We start from the raw sequence: 22,926 nt of genomic DNA on the forward strand, positions 1-22,926 counted from the left end.
TGTCTGGGGTTGCAATGGGATCACAAATGTCACCCAGCTTTGCTTCTCTCTACGTTGGACTCTTTGAACGTGACGTGATTTTCAATCCTGAACTCAACCCTTTCTTACACCACATATCTCACTGGAAACGGTATCTTGATGACGTCTTTTATGTTTGGACCGGTACGGACACACAACTGATGGAATTTCACAATTTCATGAACAACAAAAGTGAGCATTTGAAATTCTCTCTTGAAATGGATGCTCAAAAAATGAACTTCTTGGATGTTTTGCTAATAAGGGAGGGTAACACTCTGAGGACCAATTTATATCGCAAAAACACCGACAGAAACTCATTACTTCATGGTGGCTCATACCACCCCATACCTTTGAAAAAGAACCTCCCTTTTTCTCAGTTTAATTGCATCAGACGGATCTGTAGCAGTGATGTGGATTTTCAGGAACAATCAACCATCTTACAGGATCTTACAGAGTGAGAGGATACAAGGAGGAGTGGATCAGCAGTGTTGCCACTAGGTTTGACACTATCTCCCAAACTGAATGCCTTAACACTGTAGGGACAAAGAAACCTGAAACAAAAATTGCCTGTTGCATCCAATACTCACCCGTGGGGAAGGAGATTGAGAAAAGCATCAAACAACACTGCCACATTCTCAACACGGACCCTTCATTACAGGGCAGCGTCAAAGACCCCCCTTGAGTGGTTTATAAAAGACCCCCCAACCTCCACAACATGCTGGTGAGGTCGGACCGACTCCCCTCGGCCCCCTCACATTTTCTCACTCAGCTCCGTCCTGGAAACTACCGTTGCAGAAACTGTCAACAATGCAATTCCACATACAAAACACACACCTTTAACCATCCTCACTCAGGAAAAAAGTTCTTTATTAAAAGCGTCATCTCCTGCAAAACAAAAAATGTCATATACATGTTACAGTGCCCCTGTGGTCTATCATATATTGGAAAAACCAACAAGACCTTTAAAAACCAGGATCACAGAACACAGGTGCGCCATCCGCAATCATGACCCCTCTAGCCCAGTTTCAGTTCATTTCACACAGGCCAGACACAGTCTGTCTTCACTCAGGTACATTGGCATCAAGACTGTGAAATGCCCTCGGAGAGGAGGGGATGTGGACACTCTTCTCTTGAAAAGGGAACTTTACTGTATTTATACACCGGACACTCTGTCACCTAAGGGTCTCAATGAGGACTTCAACATTAAACCCTCTTTGTGACTATTAACTATGTGAGCTTCTGGACTTAAATTGGACTCTATGTTGTTTTTCATGTGAGCGTTGGACTCTGAGTTGCTTGCAAAATATTTGGTGCTCAACTATACTTGTCTGTGCTGCTATATTCTGTGTCCTCCAGTGGACTATGTGTGTTCATATATATATATATATATATATATATATATATATATATATATGCACATGCCTGACTGTGTTCTTTCCCAGGGTTATTGACACTGAAAAGGTGATAAAAAATTTTTTATAAAAAAAATTGATGTACTAAACATAATAACTTCTTGTTGTTGTTTTTTTTTTTTTAAAGTATCTTTCTATCATCCTAAATATTGAATAGAGGCACCTCTATACATTTAGCCAACTGAGTATGATGGCCTCACAGCCTAATGTTTGTTTCTTTTGTGCTGTGTATAGTGTTATATATATTTTTTCTATTTTGTATTGTCAGGGTCTTATTGGTCATGTGACCTGTTTGGAGCTTTAAAAATGGCGTCCTACAGCTGTATTTCTCAGTCTGAAGAAGGGCACCTGTGGCCCGAAACGTCACTCCAGGTTGGTGGAATAAATGCACCTAAAGGGAGCTTAAGTGTGCAGACTTTTCTTTGTCTATGCACATATCCATTCCATAGTCTTTCATGTTTTGCTTATACCTGTTTTTGTGCATCTCCCCATAATTTTTTCTCCACTTATTTATTATAAGCCTGTCGCCTGCTGGTAAGGTAAAGATCATCTCATGTCAAATGGTCGGTTGTCCCTCTCCCTTCTTACTCTTCTTTTGGGGCTGGGGGTCCCTATTCAACTATGGATTCATCACCCTTCATAAATCATACCGTCTCTACGGGGTCTTATCGCCAAAGACTTTCAGATTTTGCATTCATATATGCTCATGTTGATAAATATTCTTTTACTATAAAAATGTGTCATTGACACACATGCAAACAACCTCTCCTAAAAGTAGAGGAAAGTGAGTTAATACAAGTGCTGTGAAGGAGTGCATTTTTGAGTGTACTAGTGTACTAGTATATTCTATGGCAGTCACCTATGAAACCCATACCCAAGACATCACTGAAGGGCTTTTAATTTGAAATGATACAAGAAGTGTGGTAAGATAATGGCATGATGCAAAGGTGAATTTATTTATTTATTTTATAAATGAAGACGAAAGAGACGACTCTTTACTTACTTTGATAAAAACCCAATAATTACTGAAAAGTAAGGCCCACCATTATTACAATATGTCGCCCCTCATGGTTTTCCCAGGAGGGGCGACAAGCGAATGAAATAAATCACTTCACATTAATGATACAGTGATAATGTTTGTCTACAGCATTTAATCAATTAGAAGACAGGTCATATGTGACACACTTATCTTAAACAGTGAGAAAGGCTGTTTCATCAGATGGCTTGAACCACTGGCTCTCTTGCCGTGAGGGATTCAAGTGCACTGGGGTTGTTGAGAGGCTAGAAGCAGAATGAAGTGCTGGTTGAAAGTGGAGGCCATCTGCGCGTGGAGGCCTGCGGTGATGAAGGACGCTGATGAGGCAGAGGCTGAGGCATATCCAGGGACTGCAACAAGGTGAGCATGGAAAGTTTGGCCGGAATAGTCAGAGACTGCACGTGGCAATCAGGTTGTACGTATGAAAAGTGTCCCGCAGTAGCAGATCATGTTACATGTAGCTTGGGCCCATATCTTGAATCCATACACTTCCCTGAGATTGAGATGACTGACAATGGAAATGGAGAATGATGCTAGTTGGCACGGCTGATATCAGGCCTGAGAACTGGAGAACGTGATGGGGAAGAGATGATTCTGCTTCTTCTAAGGAATCAAACATCGGCTTGCTACTATCAACGAGAGACTGAAAACGCAAACGTAACGTGAACAATTGCCAACCATGCCAATTCTGCCTAAAATGACAGCTGACAGGAGCAGAGAGGAGAACAGTTTGGTAGCAGCAACATGAATGGCTGATGTTGATTGTGGCAAAGTTTGATTGTCTAACCGGGAGAGGAAACACCCATAGTTAGCTGATGTGGAAGTGGTGGGAGTGGGCTAGAAAGCGAATTGTGAATGGATATAGCATAAAGAAAGTCTTCCTGATTGAATTTAAGCTGTGTCATGTAGGTTAGTTTTAGAGTATGTTATTGTGGTTGGGTTTGGGAAGGGAAACATGAATACTCAAGTTTACATGTTTCCAATCCCCTGGGGAAAGACCTAGGGAAAAGTCCTATGTTTTGTGACCCATCCACCACTACAGCCTGCCTCCTTACATTTTTTTTTTTTTTTCTTTTCTACTTGTCTGCATTGGTCTTCATAGCTTAGCGCCACTAAAGGGTGTAAGCTTCTTGTGAAGACTGATGCACTGTTAATCTTGCAGTCAAGTATTTTATACCCATAATGCCACCAACCACAACCAAGCCTGCCTCCTTACAGAGAGTGCCTCCTTATTTACTCCAATTAGTGCATAGGTCACTTTATTGTTGCCTTTCAAAGTATTGGTAATACACAAATTACTGACTTAACATTACATGGGATATGTATGAATTTTGGTACATTACTTAAAAAAGGTACATATAGTGCATGAAAATGATGTGTGCACCCATTATGGCTTTTTTTTATCATGACATTCTATACTTTGACTCATTTTAATGACATATTAACACTTTTCAAAAACTAGAAAAGTTGATGGTAAAATAGCTTAAGTAAGACTTTCCCTTTGCATTACATTTGAATGTAATGAAATTCACAGACATGACGGTGTTTGACATTGATTGTGCCAACACACACCAGTCAAGCAACAGCTTCTGCTGGGGATGCACAAACTACACACAGAACTGCAGTCAACCATAACAACTAAAATACATGCAGGGCATGTAGCAGCATGTTGTGTGCATGAACAAGCGTAGCATCCATGGTCAGTACAGCAGCTTGAGTTGATAATACTGGTCACGACCTGCTGCAGACATACTGGGGAAGTTTTATTTATAAAGCCCAATATCACAAATCACAATTTGCCTCAGAGGGCTTTACAGCATACAACATCCCTCCATCCTTCGGACCTTCACAGCGGATAAGAAAAAACTCCCCAAAAAAAACCTTTAACGGGGAAAAAAAATGGTAGAAACCTCAGGAAGAGCAACTGAGGAGGGATCCCTCTTCTAGGATGGACAGACGTGTAATAGCTGTCGTACAGAACAAATCAACATAATAAATTTACAGTATTCCACATGACAAAATGATATATAAAGAGAGACAGAGAGAGATGCAGGACAGACAGTAATGACAGTAGCTTACAACAACATTAATTTAAGTAGTAATATGATAATAATAATTACGGCTATTGTGATACAATATGTTGTAAGTATATATTAATATATGATAGTATATGTATGTGACAATAATAATCATATGTGTATAATAACAGTAGAAGTATGACTAATAATAACAGCAGCAGTAGGTGGCATCAGGCAGGACCACGGCAGCAGCACAACCACGTCACACGATCCAGGCACAGCTGTGATATGAGGTAACCTGCCAGACAGTGGAGCACAAAGGCTCAGGAGAAGAAGCCGAGTTAGTGACATGCAGTAGGGCCGAATTAGCGACATGCAGTAACAGGACATGAAAGTTTGCAAAGGAGAGAGAGAGAAGGAGAGAAGTTGCTCGGTGTATTACAGGAGGTGTATTATAGGAGGTCCTCCAGCAGACTAGACCTATGTCAGCTTAACTAGGGGCTGAAGGAAAGTCTTCAGTCTACTCTTAAATATGGAGACGGTGTCTGCCTCCCGGACCGTAACAGGAAGATGATTCCACGGAAGAGGTGCTTGATAGCTGAAGGCTCTGGCTCCTGTTCTACTTTTGGAGACTTTAGGAACCACGAGTAACCCTGCATTCTCAGGGTGCAGTGTTCTGGTGGGATAATAGGGCACTATGAGCTCTCTAAAATATGATGGAGCCTGACCATTTAGAGCTTTGTAAGTTAGGAGAAGGATTTTAAATTTAATTCTGGATTTTACAGGGAGCCAGTGCAGAGAAGCTAAAACAGGAGAAATATGGTCTTGTTTCTTAGTTCCTGTCAGTATACATGCCGCTGCGTTCTGGATTAGCTGGAGAGTTTTCAAAGACTTATTAGAGCTACCTGATGATAGGGAATTACAGTAATTCAGCCTAGAGGTAACAAAAGCGTGGACCAATTTTTCTGCATCTTTTTGGGACAGGATAGGCCTAATTTTTGCAATATTATGCAGATGAAAAAAACGCAGTCCGTGAGGTTTGTTTTAAATGGGAGTTAAAAGACAGAAGTTTCTTACGGTAGTGCTAGAGGCTAGAGCAATGCCATCCAGAGAAACTATATTGTCAGATGAAGAATTTCTGAGTTGTTTGGGGCCAAGAACAATAACTCCAGTTTTGTCTGAATTTAACATCAGGAAACTGGAGCTCATCCAGGATTTTATGTCTTTAAGGCATTTTTGAAGTTTAGTTAATTGATCTGTTTCTTCTGGCTTTATCGATAAATACAATTGTGTATCATCCGCATAACAATGGAAATTTACAGAGTGATTTCTAATGATGTTACCTAAGGGAGGCATATATAGAGTGAATTTAAAGCAAGAAATAATTCACTGTCTGAAAACATTTAAAAAATGTTTCAAAATAGAGAAGGAAAATCAAGAGGAAAACTACATTTTAAACAACCTTATGTACGTACCACTCTTAAAAGCATGTGCATATCAGTCTGTGGGGTAACCTTGTTGAATGGGCTTGATGAAGAAATCAAACAAAGCACTAGCTCTACAGTTTAAAAACAGATACAAGAAAACAGTTCTTGACAAATATAAAAACAAGGACCTCTAAACAACTATATTTACTTTCTGTAAGTATTTCTTCTACTAAATTTCTGTTCCTTACATGAAACAACATGTATAATACAAATGCAACTAACTGCATTCACGGCTGGGTCATGGATCATTGAATATGTTACTTTGGTTGCATATGGGGAGTGATTGGGAAATTGATTTTTTGAGTTTAGGATATTGTAGGAGGCTAGTTTTATTATGCCTTTATCTTTGTTTTATTAATTGTTTTGTTGTGTTTTTTTATTATTTTGTCAGGGTATCTTTTCAGATATATATATATGCATATGTATAGTTTTTTATTTATTTTTTTATTTTCTTGTTTTATTTTCTTATTTTATTGCATATGACATGATGTTGTGAGGAAGGGACAGGACTAAATAAGCTTTCACCTGTTCCCTCTTGAACATATTATTTTGTTTTTTGTTTTTCTGGATGAGACTGTTAATTTGTGTTGAGCTTTTTCTGACATTTAATTATTTTTGATTTTATGGCTATTTGTTGTTGTTGTTCGAGATAAAATCAAACAATAAACAAACAATAAACAATAGATTGTGATATTTATGTTTTTTTAAGCTACTGTATACCCACCCCACCCCAGACATTTAAGGTGATTAAATGATGTCACAGCTATATCTGGGCGGTACTAGCAGATTAATGTGTGCTAAATACAGTGTATAAATCAGCTGTGACCTAAAATACCATATTCCTTTGTATGTTACCAACAAGGGGAGCTACTCTTTATATATTTAGCCATGGCAATGCCAGCTGCAAAGCTTCTAATGTTCTTTTTTCTCTTTTGGGTCAAACTTGGCTCAGTTGCTGCTCTGGATAACTGTGTTTTCTTGGGGGAAGAGGAGAAAAGCAGACTGTACGAAGATGGAGATGTAGTTATAGGAGGCTTATTCCCTCTGCATTACAGCCCTGTGTCTTCACTTCAAACATACACAACAAAACCAACACCTAATATGTATAAGTAGTGAGTGAACATTCTATTGTATTTTGTAGTGGTTAGGTGTGTAGAACAGAGTAGATTGTTATCTACTGGATTTGTATTAACGGTATTTTAATATACCTATACAGTATGTATATATTTGTGCTGTGTGATGAACTCATTTTCACTACTTTACAGTTTCAACTCTCGTGCTCTGCGCTGGATGCAAACCATGACTTTTGCAATCAAAGAGATCAACCAGCGCAGTGACCTCCTGCCACAGCTCAAGCTGGGTTTCAACATTCGTGACAGCTGTGATGACATACCTGTGTCTCTGAGAGCATCTTTGCTGTTGGTGAACGGACAGCCAGAGACAGGCACTAGAGTTGAGAGTGTGAACAGAGACAAAGGTCTCAAAAGAAACAGTACTTCTAATTTAGGCTGTGCTGCTGTACAAAGTACCGTGTCCCCAGTAATCATAGGAGATGCTGCTTCTGGGGTGTCGATAGCCCTGCTAAGAAGCCTGGGTTCTTTCCATATCCCCCTGGTGAGACTGCCTGACAGTCTGTGCACTTTTGTTGTGATAATGTTGATGTTAATGTTCCATTTTAAATCAGTCTTTTATGGTTTCTTTATATTAATTAAGTGCCATGAAGTTGCTAATCATATCTGTTATGTTAAAACCACACTTCTCATCAACTTTTCAGGGAAAAGAAAAGCAGCCCAATTATGTCTTTCTGATTCTGATTCTGATTTTTCAGATCCTCCAGTGGGTTTTTTAAATGAATTATTTAGCTTTCTTCAACCATAGAGAAAAAAATAATCCTTCAATTAATTCAAAATCACCAAATTTGGGAGAACATGGTTTCCACTGGACAGGGATGAATTTTTCTAGCTATTGATCAGACATTCAAGTACAAAGTGCTTAATTTGTAAATCTACAAATATAATACCTAGACTGTAAAAAGGACAAAAATAACTTTCAGTAATGTAGAGATTTTATTACTAGACTCCAGACTAGCTTTTTTCATTTCAAGTGCAAGGAAAACTGCACCACTGAGTGCTTGTAATGACATTGGTATTGTTAAGTGAAATCTGATGCTTGAACAACAGCCTTTTCATTGAGCCTAAGTGTGCAGAAAGTTAATTATTGTTTTCTATAATGCCAGGTGAGCTATTTTGCATCTTGCAGCTGTCTGAGTAACCAAAGGGAGTTCCCCACATTCATGCGCACCATGCCCAGTGATGCCTTTCAGATCAAAGCCCTGGCCCAGCTGGTGAGCTATTTTGGCTGGACCTGGGTGGGAGTCATAGGGTTGGAATCTGATTATGCTCGCTTTGCCATCCAGCTTTTCCTGCAAGAGTCAGTGCACTATGGTGTGTGTACTGCTTACACTCACTTCTACCCTGTAGTGCTGAGTCAGCAGGCTCTAGATGAGCTTCTGGATGTTATTCAGGTAACAATGGGTGAATGCATTTTTTTTATTTTTTTGATATACATGCAGGCTATGGACAAAATAACAGTATGGTATTGTTTCCGAGAGATGTCAGTTCAAGAACCCAGCTTTGTATTATTCAGTATTCAGTATTGCAATACTGAAAAGTTAAGGTCAGTGGGTGGAGTTTTGATTTGTACCTTTAAATTATCATGGAAATTAACACAATTTAATTAAATTAGTATTTCTGGCTTGCATGAGCACATCTTGCAAAAAACAGTATTTCACTGTATCAATAGTTTTATTCCTATATTTACATATCTGACAACAAGTAAATCTAATTAAGTCAATTTACACTGAAAGTTAATAATGCATGTAAAAACTGATATCTAATTTTAGTCACTAAAAGTCCATGCTTGTCTCAGTTTCAGATTCCTTTTATTATAAAAATAAAAACAAAATGCTGCCCTTTGCTTCTTTGGCTTTAGCTTAGATTGATGTGGAGTTGTGTAGGTTTTGGAGTATCAGAGTACTGAAATACTTCAGAACTAAATAAAATAGTCACATTTTCAGTAGAAGTTAGGCTCACAAAACATTATCAGTATTATAACACCACAAACAATGACCCAAAAATAACCATTAAGGTAATAGAACACCTTCCTGACAGTGCAGTCTTGCAAATAAATATGAAGCATTTCAGGCTTATTTGTGGGATTGAAATGTCATGTAACATTTTCCTATTATTTCATTTATTTGTACATGCCATGTACACTTGGTTTGATCATATGCATATTCATTAGTGTTTCAAAGTGCTACAGTCTATATTATCATAGGTGTTTGAATGTAAATCATATATCCTATAGAGTAGGAGGTACAACACATCACTTGGTTAAAGCTCTTTAAAACAGTATCAGTTTTATTAATTTATCAAGCATTAACTATGCCAGTATTTTCACTGTTTAGATGGCATCCTCAAAGGTCATCATTAACTTCTGCAGTGATTCAGAAATGAAGGGCATTCTGAGAGAGGTTCGACGTCGGAATATTACCGGACTGCAGTGGATCGCCAGTGAAGCTTGGGCCACTGCCAGTTCTCTCTGGGAAAAGTTTGGAGATCTGCTGACAGGAACACTAGGATTTGCCATCCGCAGAGCTGATGTGATTCCAGGGCTCAAACAACACCTCGCTGGACTTAGACCATCCAATATTCATGAATCAGCTTTCTTGACAGAATTTTGGGAAGAGCTGTTTAACTGCAGATTGAATGGGTCAATGAATGTCCACTCACATGGAGGCAACGACTACCTCGACAGATTACCATGCAAAGGGACAGAGAATTTAAATGATGTTTACTCTCCTTATTATGATGTGACACAGCTAAGAGTGTCCTTTAATGTCTACAAGGCTGTGTATGTGGTGGCCCATGCCTTGCAGGATATGAGTAACTGCATATATGGACAGGGGCCTTTCCTCAATGGTGCCTGTGCAGACCCGAAGAATGTCAAACCGTGGCAGGTAAGACTAGTTATAACTTAAACATTTAAACATTATTTTCAACTACATGAATACACTTTTTTCTTTTTTAAAGAAGTGCTGTGCAATGGACTTTGTCTTTAGATTTGTGCCTGTTTTCCTTCCTTCCTCAGCTTATCCAGTACATGAAGCATGTTAATTTTTCTGCACTGGGGGAGAAAGTCAACTTTGATCAAAATGGTGATCCAATTGCTTATTATGATCTCTTAAACTGGCAAAGGAGGCCTGACGGTTCACTACATTTGGTAAAAGTAGGTTTCTATGACGCTTCCTCACCTGGACGGAGCCTGGTTATAAATGACTCAGTGATTCAGTGGCCTGTTGGGAAGCAGGTGTGTCCACTACAAACAGGCTTGAGACCAAGCTCACCTCTTAAACTGCTTCATGAACTGTTGATCAGCACATCAGATAATTTGTTCTTATTAGTGTGCAATTTACTTTATTTTAAAAAAAAGCCCCAAAAATATTACCCCCAAATATAACCTATTCAAGCTGACATCAATTGCAACTAAATTTTGCAGACCCCATAAAAAACCTAAGGTTTTGATAACAATTTGCCTAGTGAACAGTGGCCGTGAGAGCTCAACAAGCTGCAAATTAAGAAACCAGATAAACAGATAGACAAACCACAAGCATATTAAGAAAACACCTGTACTAATTTGGCACAAATACACATCCATCCATCTATCCAAACATCCATCCATTCATTCATTCATTTTATATTGCAGCCGTTGAATCTAGGCATTCTAAATGTCCCTCTCTCCCTTGCAAAGTTTTTCAACTCTCATCCTGTGAGATCCCTAGGGGGAGGCATTCCCAGGCCAGAGATAAATAATCCCTCCAGTGTGTTCTGGTTCTACCCTGGGGTCTCCTACCAAAAGCAAACTTGTGAGAGGAAGGCCAAAGAGGCATCCTGATCAAATGCCAGCACCATCTCAACTGGCCCCCCTTGATGCAAAGAAGCAGCAGCTCTACTCCTAGCTACCTTCAGATGTCTGTTCCATGGAGTTCTTTTCTGTATATGTCTGTTCTCACCCTATCTCTAAGGGTGAGCCCAGCCACCCTACAAAGGTAACTCATTGTGGCCAATTGTATCTGTAATCTCATTCTTTAGGTCAGTATCCAAAGTTTCTGAGGTTCGGAATGTAAATCACCCGGTAAATTGAAGGTTTTCTCTTTACCACAAATGTATGGTACCATGCCTGTAGCGTTGCTGACACCGCAACATACCTGTCCAATTAACGCTACATTTTACCCTCACTAACAAACAAGACCCTGAGATACTTGAAATTTTCTTATGGCAATCACTCACTCCTAACCTAGAGGGAGTAATTCACCGTTTTCTGGCAGAGTACCACAACCTCACAATTGGAGATGCAGAATCCCATCTCGCCCACAGAACCACGTCATCTGCAAGGAGCTGAGATGCAGTTCTGGGGTCCCCAAACTGGGCACTCTCCTCCCCATGGCCGTGCCTTGAGATTCAATGACAAGGGATAACCCTGACTGAGGCCAACTTTGACTTTGTGTCGGGAATACAGACACAGCTCTCACTTTGGTAATACAAGGACAGGGTGGCTTGTAGCAATAGTCCTGGTGCCCCATACTTTCAAAGAACCACCCACAGGACTTCTCTGGGAGACATGGTTGTAAGCCTTCTCCAAGTCCACAGAACACATATAGACTGGATAGACAAACTCCCACAAACTTCCTAAGCAACTGTGCAAGGGAAAAGAGCTGGACCACTGTTCCACGGCCAGGACAGAATCTTCAGTTCAACAATTGGTCACAGCCTCTTTTCCAGCACCATGGAATGTGCTTCCTCAGGAAAGCTGATCAGTATGATAACCTCATAACTGGAGCGTACCCTTCAGTACCCTTTAAAAAAAATGGGAACCATCATCCTGATCTGCCAGTCCAGAGGTGCGGTCCTCAACCTCCACTCAACACTGAAGAGTTGTGTCAGCCAAGACAATCCAACAGTGTCCACAGGCCTCATCATCTCAGGGCTATCCCATCCACACCTCATGCCTTGTTGCGAAGAAGCTTCTTATCAATGTCAGAGACCTCTGCCAAGAATATCAATTTTCACTTTCCCCTAGAAACAATTTCATTTGTCATATATGGTACCTATGGTATCATATATGGTGCATTTCTGCTTTTTGTTATGTTGTGGGGGGTTTTCTTTGTGCTACACGTTGTCAATTTGGTGTAGATGTTTTTGTAATTTTTTTTTATTTTTGTTTTTTTTTTTAACGTGTTTTCTTAATTTGTAGTGCATTGAGCTCATATGGCCACCATAGTTAAGTATCATTACTGTATTAAGAGCCACATTTCTTAATAGGTAATAGTTGAGGTGATGACTGTGTGAAAATATGTTAGATTGCTGCTTCAAAAAAAAAAAAAAAAAAGTCCATAAGAAAAGAAAGACTTTTTAAATAATATGTTATTGGGGAATGTACATTAAAAAAACGTTCATGTTAATGATTTATTACAATAATAGATAGTTCACAAAATCGTATCCAGTGTATACTTAAAGGGCCAGTGTGTAAAATGGGTTGAAAACAGTGACATCAGTGGTCAAATTCTAGATTGCAGGGCTCACTCACTCACCCCTCCCGTCGGGTAAATGACGGTTGCCTCGTAGGGACAAAAAGCCTTGCGCACGAGTTTTTCAGGAGTAGGTCTATCTAGCGACGAGGTGAATGTTTATTTAGAAATCTACGCCATGTTACTATATTGTAATGAATCCCTCACGAGCAGGAGACCAGAGGAGCATTCGGGAAAAAGGCCAGTTTATTTGAGCACTCCAGATACTCCGGTAACACTCCAGGGGGTAAAAGACTCCGTCCCAAACTCTGACTCTTCTAGCGTAACACACACACACTCCATACACACATTCTCGTTTACAATAGAGTGGGGACCCCCTCCCCTCTCTGCTCAATCTCCAGCCCGCACACTGACTGACAGTGTAGCCGGTAAATAGAGCTCAGCTATTTATTTAGCCTAGCGATATCTCCGGACTATAGTAGCTGCAATGGACGACTTTGAACGCGATTCTTGTAGCGGACACAGACCCAGAGCCATATCTGTTTGAACCGGAGCATACAGATGAGGAACTCCATGTGTTTGATGCTGAGCGGGCGAGAAGAGAGGCTGAATGCACAGAATGGGATTCGGTGCTACTGCTACCATCGTTGGGGAGATATATCATCAGGAGGAAAAGCCCCGCAGAGAGTGCATCACAAGAAGTGAAGTTGCGTCTTCTTTTCCTCGCAGATGTTCGGGTTCATTCTCTCCTGTTGCGTGGTAAGTGTGGTCCATTCACAAACTTTATAACTAAAAAAACTTTTCACTACTCTCTATCAACGAACTACTAACACTCTCTGCTGTTTCCTCCTCCTTCTTCCTTCCTTCCGCTGTCTTTGCTGGTTCATTTATACAAGTGAAACGCGTTCTCTGGCTGGCTGGATTGTCCGCTCGGGCTGCCTTACATACATGGCGGCGCAAGATGGCGACCTCTCTAAAGCAAGGCCCTTGCTATATATATATAAAAGCATAATTATAAGGCTACGAAAACCAAACGAATTTTGATAATTCAGATTGACAATAAACCATGCCAAATATTACACACTGACCCTTTAACATAGCTTTTATAGTTTAGACTTTCACTCTGTATCTAAAACAGAGTCCACAGAGACCAGTATTGCATAACAAAGCAGATACAGAGGTGAATATTGATTTAAATCAGTGTCTTTCTGAGCAGCTGAACTTTGCCTCTCAGGCTTCCCGGTCTGTATGCAGTGACAGTTGTTCTCCAGGTTACCGCATCGCCAGGAGAAAGGGAGAGCCCATCTGCTGTTTTGACTGTGTCCCCTGTGCTGAGGGAGAAGTTAGTAATGAGACTGGTCTGTTGTGTTCTGGCTTTTATCAACCTTTCTTTTGTGTTATCCATATATAGACTGACCTGTTTGTATCAAAATATGACTCCTCTGAAAAGTTTTCTTCTCTCTCCCCATCTCCAGATTCTCTAGAGTGCTCACGCTGCTCAGAGGACACATGGCCCAATAAAGTCAGAGATCACTGCATCCCAAAGACTATTGAGTTCCTGTCCTACTTTGAGTCGATGGGTATTGTGCTGTGTGTTGTATCTGTTGTTGGAGCATGTATTTCTCTCTCCGTCCTTGCCATATTCTTCACATACAAAGACACTCCACTGGTTCGGGCCAACAACATGGAATTGAGCTTCCTACTCTTGGTGTTTCTTGCTGTCTGTTTCCTTGTTGGCCTGCTGTTCATTGGCGAGCCTTCAGACTGGCTTTGCAGTATCAGGTACCCTGCATTTGGGATCAGTTTTGCCCTCTGCATTTCATGCCTGCTGGCCAAGACAGCAGTGGTCCTAATGGCTTTTAGGTCCACACTGCCAGGGAGTAATGTCATGAAGTGGTTTGGACCCAAACAGCAGAGAGCCAGTGTGCTTTTAGGAACAGCTGTTCAGGTAGAAATACTTTCCACAAGTAAACTCTATAAATATGTTTTCAACTGTGTAAATTAAAAATGAAGATCCTGTTTTTCCCTCCACTCAGGTAATAATCTGTCTGATCTGGATGCTCACCAGTCCACCTCATGCCAACAACAACACGGATTACAGTGCTTCCATCATCATTGAGTGTGTTACTGGTTCAGAGGTTGGCTTCTGGTGTGTTCTTGGATACATTGGCATTTTGGCCTGCATGTGCTTCCTAATGGCATTTTTGGCAAGGAAGCTGCCTGACAATTTTAATGAGGCAAAGTTCATTACCTTCAGCATGCTGATATTCTTTGCAGTGTGGATTACCTTTATTCCAGTTTATGTGAGCGCAGCTGGGAAATACACAGTGGCTGTTCATATTTTTGCTATTTTTGCCTCAGCATTTGGTCTATTATTTTGCATTTTTGCTCCAAAGTGCTACATCATTATTATGAAACCGAAAAAAAACAGCAAAAAATACATGATGCAAAGATGAATGTAACAGTTGATTACATGTGTGGCTAAGTAATTGACATTTATGAGAAAGCCATTTCAATGAAATATACTTGTGTTGTCATCAAAATTGTTAAAGATTAATGTTTGAAATGCAATAAAGCAAACCTTTTTGAAATATTGTTGCCCCGTTGCAGGCTAACACATAAACCCACAGAATACAACTTGTGATGTACCTGGACCAGAGGTGGGTAGTAACGAGTTATATTTACTCTGTTACCTTTACTTGAAAAAAAAAACTGTACTTCTAAGAGTAGTTTTACTGTACCATACTTTTTATTTGTACTTGAGTAGATTTGTGAAAAAGAAAAGCTTCTCTTACTCTGCTACATTGAGCTACACTCAACTCATAACTTTTTTTTCCATTTATTCTACACATTAGATATGCTTTATTTTTGCTAGAGATATGCTGCCAGTGGATCTACCACATGACTGTGTTTCACCAATCAGACGTAGCAACAATAATCACATGACTCAGTTTCACCAATCATACGTAGCCATGCAGTCACATGACACACACAAACTGTGGCGGCATAGCGGCACAAACTCTTCCAACGTAGCAGACAGGGAATGCAAAAACACATGAAAAATGGCACAGCAACTGTCTCCAGTGCTAAAACTGAAGAGGATCAACACCGCTGGCCTCATATACAAAGCATGTTTTGTTTACACACAGTGCAAAAGAGCAGCTATATAATGTGTCTCCTGTGTCTGCCAAAACAAACTGACATTTCAGCATACAAAAACTGAACGTCTAACCTGAGGAAACATGTCACGGTAAATTTTACCTAAATTCCTTTTTTGCTGTGGTTTCTGAAATGTGTTCTGCTGGATAAGTAGTTACAGAAATGTGACGACCACAGTAGTTTGTCAGTGTACGCTCAGACTGAATCCATTAATCATCACAAATCAAGTTAACTTTAGCAAAAGGAACTGAATGTATAATAATGAGTGTATTTTAATGGCTTAATCCCCTGTAGCCTCATAGCCTGATATTTTTTCTGTTAACCCTTTGGGCCCTAGGCCTTTTTGGGGTATTTTTCCTGCCTTTACTTTTAAACTTATATCACAGTCATTATAAAGGCTACAAACACATGCTATATCTTATTTTATTTTTTTCAGTCAGATAATCTAGGCTACACAGATTTGCCATCATTACATGTCCTTCTATGTGCCTGTATTTTATATTAATTTTTATATCACTGAAAAAAAAACAACAATCCGTGTTACTAAATTCTTACATTTTTACATGTATCTCAACATAGCAAGTTGGAAGTTGACATATTCTGCCATATATGAAGAGGGGAGAGTCTCTGGAATCTGGCAATATAAGAACCATGATGGTGGGACAATCCAATAAATCAACAGTTTGATTCTATAAAACAACTCCATGATATCTGATAGAAAACTGGATGTTTTATACAAAGGAAGATGAAGATTCAGAGCCTTAAGTAGTTGTTTATTTATGGAAATGTGAGTTATCAACACAATAATATCTAAAACACAGGGTAAATCTGTAATCTCATATTTTACTTTGATGACACAAATGTACACATTGAAGAATATTGATGTAAAAAACAGTCAACAATTGCAATTTTAAAAAGACCCTCAAATACATATTCAAGGAACCTCTGTCTCACACACATTGACAAATGCATGTGTGCTAAAATATGTTTTTTGCTGCTCACTGTGTAGCATGTACAAGTACACACACACACACACACACACACACACACACACGCGAATCATTGTGGTTACATATGGACAATTCTGCTTTCTACCCATGCCAAGGCAGGCATGTGTATGTCAAATTGTGAATAAATAGATCACCGAATCTAAAAATATAACACTAGACACTGTTTTATTTTTAATGCGATATATGTGTTCAAAACAAATTCACCCCATTCACCCCTCAGTGGCTTATTAAGGCAAATCTGTTTTGTTAAAAGTTTTTTTATTATTTGCTTTTTTAATTCAGACTACTGTATTAACCCCACCCCAGGAACATAAGATGTTACTTTCAATGATGTCACAACTACCGTATGTGGGCAGTCCCCTCGATTTATGTGTGCTAACTACGGTGTATACATAACTTGCATCCTGAAATATCATAATTCTTTGTATATGACCACAAAGAGCAGCTGCTCTCAAGTAATCTGGCATTGAAATATTTAAGCTTTCTGAGCTGGAGTGTTCCTTCAAACCTGGACCAGCCATGGTGGTGCCAGCTGCAGAACTTTTTATATTCCTCAGTCTCTTCTGCAGCAATCTTGGCTCATTTGCTGCTCTGGATAACTGTGTTTTCTTGGGGGAAGAGGAGAAAAACAGTCTGTATGAAGATGGAGATGTAGTTATAGGAGGCTTATTCCCTCTGCATTACAGCCCTGTGTCTTCTCTTCACACATACAAAACAAAACCAGCACCTAATATGTATAAATAGTGAGTGAATATTTGAATGTGTTTAATAGTAACTGATGTGTGCAATAAATAGTAGATTGTATTTTTTTTCATTCATGTTATGTTTGCTATGGATGTATACCTGTGTGTATTTTAATATAATTACATTGATGCTGTGTAATGGAGTGCTTTTCACTGTACAGTTTCAGTTCTCGTGCTTTACGCTGGATGCAGACCATGACTTTTGCAATCAAAGAGATCAACCAGCGCAGGGACCTCCTGCCACAGCTCAAGCTTGGTTTCCACATCCATGACAGCTGTGATGACATACCTGTGTCTCTGAGAGCATCTTTGCTGTTGGTGAACGGACAGCCAGAGACAGGCACTAGAGTTGAGAGTGTGAACAGAGACAAAGGTCTCAAAAGAAATAGTACTTCTAATTTAGGCTGTGCTGCTGTACAAAGTACTGTGTCCCCAGTAATCATAGGAGATGCTGCTTCTGGGGTGTCGATGGCCCTGCTAAGAAGCCTGGGTTCTTTCCATATCCCCCTGGTGAGACTGCCTGACAGTCTGTGCTCTTTTGTTGTGATAATGTTAATATAGTTTTTTGCCATGTTAAATTGGTCTTTTACAGTTTTTTTTTTTTTCTTATATTAATTACGTGCCACACAGTTGCTGATAATATCTGTACTGTTAAAACCACGCCTCTGGACAGCTTTTCAGCAGCCCAATTCCATCTTTCTGATAATGCACTTTCTTTAAATACTCCTCTTTTTTAATGATTTATTTAGCTTAAAAAAGAAGAGGTATTCTCCACATGTAGAGAAACAAGTAATCCTTCAATTAAAAAAACCCCACCAGTTCTTAATCTGTAAATGTATAGTCATACATATACATATATATATATATATATATATATATATATATATATATACATATATTGATCAGAAATTCAAGTATACAGTGCTTAATCTGTAAATTCACCAGTATCATCATGTGAGTGTAAAAAATGAGAAATTTGCATTTTCAGTAATGTATAAAACATGACCCCTTTTAAATCAGTGTTAACTCATTTTTACAGTTGGGCTTTTCATTTGAAGTACAGGGAAAACTGCACCACTGAGTACTTCTAAAGACAGTTGTATGTTTATTTATGTATTAATTTTCTATGTGAATTTTGATGCTCGTCCAACACCCTTTCCAGTGAGCCTAAGTGTGCAGAAGGTTAATCATTGTTTTCTATAATACCAGGTGAGCTATTTTGCATCTTGCAGCTGTCTGAGTAACCAAAGGGAGTTCCCCACATTCATGCGCACCATGCCCAGTGATGCCTTTCAGATTAAAGCCCTGGCCCAGCTGGTGAGCTATTTTGGCTGGACCTGGGTGGGAGTCATTGGAGTGGAGACTGATTATGCTCGCTTTGCCATCCAGCTTTTCCTGCAAGAGTCAGTGCAGTATGGTGTGTGTTCTGCCTACACTCACTTCTACCCTGTAGTACTGAGTCAGCAGGCTCTAGATGAGCTTCTAGATGTTATTCAGGTACTGATGGGTCAGTACAAATTTTATAAACATGCAATCAATACAAGCTTTGTAAAGCTTACTCTGTTTTTTGCCCGTTGTTTTCAGTGTTAAGTCATTTGAGGTTTTAGTAAGTGGTGATGTGTTATGATATTGTATCATCAAGGGCGTAGGGTTTAGTTGGGAAATACATTAAACCTGGGTTTCTTCAACCAGTTGCATTGTTATGTAATATGTATTTGTTATTTTTAATTTATTTTATTTCATTTATAATTTTTATGCACAGTATTGGCTTGTTCATATACACTTTCTATCCATCTTTAAATAAATTTGTATCTGTTCATTACTACACTAATATTAAGTGCTATGCTCTATGTTATAGGTGCTTAAATGTCATATTTATGTAAACTTGAGGAGGTCTAACACACCATCACTTGATTAAAGTTCTTAAAACTGTTTAACTTTTATTATTTCATTAAATATTAACTATACCTATATTTCACAGATGTCTTCTTCGAAGGTCATCATTAACTTCAGTAGTGAGTCAGAGATGGAAGTCATTCTAAGAGAGATCCGACATTGGAATATAACCGGCCTGCAGTGGATCGCCAGTGAAGCTTGGGCCACTGCCAAATCTCTCTGGGAAAAGTTTGGAGATCTGCTGACAGGAACACTAGGATTTGCCATCCGCAGAGCTGATGTGATTCCAGGGCTCAAACAACACCTCGCTGGACTTAGACCATCCAATATTCATGAATCAGCTTTTTTGACAGAATTTTGGGAAGAGCTGTTTAACTGCCGATTGAACGGGTCAATGAATGTCCACTCACATGGAGGCAACAACTACCTCGACAGATTGCCATGTAAAGGGACAGAGAATTTAAATGATGTTTACTCTCCTTATTATGATGTGACACAGCTAAGAGTGTCCTATAATGTCTACAAGGCTGTGTATGTGGTGGCCCATGCCTTGCAGGATATGAGTAACTGCAAAATTCGACAGGGGCCTTTCCATAATGGTGCCTGTGCAGACCCAAAGACTGTTAAACCTTGGCAGGTGAGACTAGTTATAGCTTAAATATAATTATCAAGTAATAAGAAATAAGTCAGCGACAGTGTAGTTAGTGTTTACGTAACCTGTTTTTCTTCCTTCCTCAGCTAATGCACTACATGAAGCATGTTAATTTTTCTGCACTGGGTGAGAAAGTCAACTTCGATCAAAATGGTGACCCCATTGCTTATTACGATCTCTTAAACTGGCAAAGGAGGCCTGACGGATCACTACATTTGGTAAAAGTAGGTTTCTATGACGCTTCCTCACCTGGACGCAGCCTGCTCATAAATGACTCAGTGATCCAGTGGCCTGTTGGGAAGCAGGTGTGTTCTCTGCAAACTGGCTTAAGACCCTGTTCACCTCTTAGGCTGCTGTATGTACTGTTGATCAACACATCAGCTAGAATTATCTTAACAGTGTGCAATATACTTCTTTGTTAGCAGAAGAAAATATCAAAATCAAATATAACCTTTTCAAACACAGTTGCATATACAAGCATAAACCTTATCAGTAACCCAATATGGTGATAACAATTTGCAGTTTAGTGTAATTAATAGTGTGCAATATACTTTTATGTTAAACTTATTCAAACCCTCAAAAATTAATTAAAAAAAACAATATTGTGATAACAGTTTGCAGTTGACCCTTCTCTAAGTCTGGATGCAGACTGGCAAATCATAACCTAGCATTGGGCCGGCTCAGACCAGGGTCCAACAATAACACAGCTGAGCTCCATTGACTCTAATGCAAATGTTTGAGATTTCCTTCATTTTTAGGCTGCTTTTGTGCTTGCTAGCTTTTTTCGAGCTAAATGTTGCTAAATGATATTCGTTTCTTTCCTGCTATAAAACCAAAATCACACCCTGAACAGTGTAGGGTTAGCTAGCTTGCTGCTGAAGATATAGCCGACTGAATGTATACACATGCTGCATTTGCTTTTAAGTGATTATAACACACACACACACACACACTCACACACGATGATACCTCACAGCTGGTTCAATATCGGCAAAGTTTGCCTTTATATTCATTGTCTTCTGTCGCAATCACCACTGATGTGGTTGGTTACTTTAAACTGTGTGTCACCTATAGTTAGGCTTCAGCTTCTATCTTTGTCTTTTTAACCTGTTTTTGCTGCCAAGAAATCATTATTTCATTTTTGCAAAAATATGATAAACATTTCTTCAGGGAGTACAGTAAGTTACAGTGTGGGCTCCACGTTTACTCTGACAGCTTGTCGTACCATCAAAAAGGGGCGAGGTTTAGCAAAAGGTCAATTAAATAAAACTATTGTAATGGGTAATAGCGTGAATTGTGTAATTGAGGTAATTGCACTTTAAATCTGTATCTGATACTGTATACAGTCTGCAGGCACTGTTATTGCATTACAAAGAAGAGACACTTGTGACTGCACATTGAAATCAGTCTCTTTCTGAGTGGCTGAATTTTGCCTCTCAGGCTTCCTGGTCTGTATGCAGCGACAGTTGTCCTCCAGGTTACCGCATCACCAGGAGAAAGGGGGAGCCTATCTGCTGTTTTGACTGTGTCCCCTGTGCTGAGGGAGAAGTTAGTAATGAGACTGGTGTGTTGTGTACTGATTTTTATCAACCTTTATCAAGTGTTCTGTATCTAAATGTGGCTTTTCTAAATTAAAAAGGTGTTCTCTCTCCCTGTCTCCAGATTCTCTAGAGTGCTCACGCTGCTCAGAGGACACATGGCCCAATAAAGTCAGAGATCACTGCATCCCAAAGACTATTGAGTTCTTGTCCTACTTTGAGTCGATGGGTATTGTGCTGTGTGTTGTATCTGTTGTTGGAGCATGTATTTGTCTCTCTGTCCTTGCCATATTCTTCACATACAAAGACACTCCACTGGTTCGGGCCAACAACATGGAATTGAGCTTCCTACTCTTGGTGTTTCTTGCTGTCTGTTTCCTTGTTGGCCTGTTGTTCATTGGCAAGCCTTCAGACTGGCTTTGCAGTATCAGGTACCCTGCATTTGGAATCAGTTTTGCCCTCTGCATTTCATGCCTGCTGGCCAAGACAGCAGTGGTCCTAATGGCTTTTAGGTCCACACTGCCAGGGAGTAATGTCATGAAGTGGTTTGGACCCAAACAGCAGAGAGCCAGTGTGCTTTTAGGAACAGCTGTTCAGGTAGAAATATTTTCTTTAAGGAAATTCTATAAATATGTTTTTAACTGTGTTGATCAAACATGAACATCCTGTTTTTCCCTCCACTCAGGTAATAATATGTCTGATCTGGATGCTCACCAGTCCACCTCATGCCAACAACAACACAGATTACAGTGCTTCCATCATCATTGAGTGTGTTACTGGTTCAGAGGTTGGCTTCTGGTGTGTTCTTGGATACATTGGCATTTTGGCCTGCATGTGCTTCCTAATGGCATTTTTGGCGCGGAAGCTGCCTGACAATTTTAATGAGGCAAAGTTCATTACTTTCAGCATGCTGATATTCTTTGCAGTGTGGATTACCTTTATTCCAGTTTATGTGAGCACAGCTGGGAAATATACAGTGGCAGTTCATATTTTTGCTATTTTAGCCTCAGCTTATGGTCTCCTATTTTGCATTTTTGCTCCAAAGTGCTACATCATAATTCTGAAACCCAAAAAAAACAACAAGAAAAACATGATACAAAGATGAAAATGACAGTTGATTACATGTCTTGCATGTATGGAAGAGCCAGTTCAATTAAATGTATCTGTGTTGTCACATTACCTATTAAAGATTAATGTTTAAAATGCAATAAAAAAAAAAGAGGAAATACTGTTGCCTCATTGCTAGTTAACACATAGAAACACAGAGTACATCTTGTGATCAACCTGATCTCACAGAAATGCGTGAAATGACCACGACCTCTTAACACCGCATTCCGTGGTGGCAGCACATAATGGGTTGAAATTACGTGC

At 39.5% G+C, this 22,926-nt stretch overlaps 2 protein-coding genes across 2 annotated transcripts; both read left to right on the top strand.

The window, feature by feature from the left end:
- Window positions 1–6,859: 6,859 nt before the first annotated feature.
- Window positions 6,860–15,014, top strand: LOC117260225 (extracellular calcium-sensing receptor-like). Its single transcript, XM_033632164.2, has 9 exons — window positions 6,860–7,083; window positions 7,237–7,430; window positions 7,479–7,585; window positions 8,208–8,495; window positions 9,438–9,989; window positions 10,121–10,339; window positions 13,792–13,915; window positions 14,033–14,505; window positions 14,594–15,014. Exons 1-9 carry the CDS (start codon window positions 6,860–6,862, stop codon window positions 15,011–15,013), a joined length of 2,601 nt encoding a protein of 866 aa, XP_033488055.2. The 3' UTR covers window position 15,014.
- A 2,231-nt stretch (window positions 15,015–17,245) lies between these two features.
- Window positions 17,246–22,660, top strand: LOC117259894 (extracellular calcium-sensing receptor-like). The gene is made up of 9 exons (XM_078166796.1): window positions 17,246–17,469; window positions 17,631–17,824; window positions 17,873–17,979; window positions 18,679–18,966; window positions 19,451–20,002; window positions 20,104–20,322; window positions 21,458–21,581; window positions 21,680–22,152; window positions 22,241–22,660. The coding sequence occupies exons 1-9, from the start codon at window positions 17,246–17,248 to the stop codon at window positions 22,658–22,660; spliced, it is 2,601 nt and encodes an 866-aa protein (XP_078022922.1).
- Window positions 22,661–22,926: the final 266 nt, after the last annotated feature.

Source organism: Epinephelus lanceolatus, chromosome 4 (assembly GCF_041903045.1).
Source record: "Epinephelus lanceolatus isolate andai-2023 chromosome 4, ASM4190304v1, whole genome shotgun sequence".
In the NCBI taxonomy this organism is placed as follows: domain Eukaryota; kingdom Metazoa; phylum Chordata; class Actinopteri; order Perciformes; family Serranidae; genus Epinephelus; species Epinephelus lanceolatus.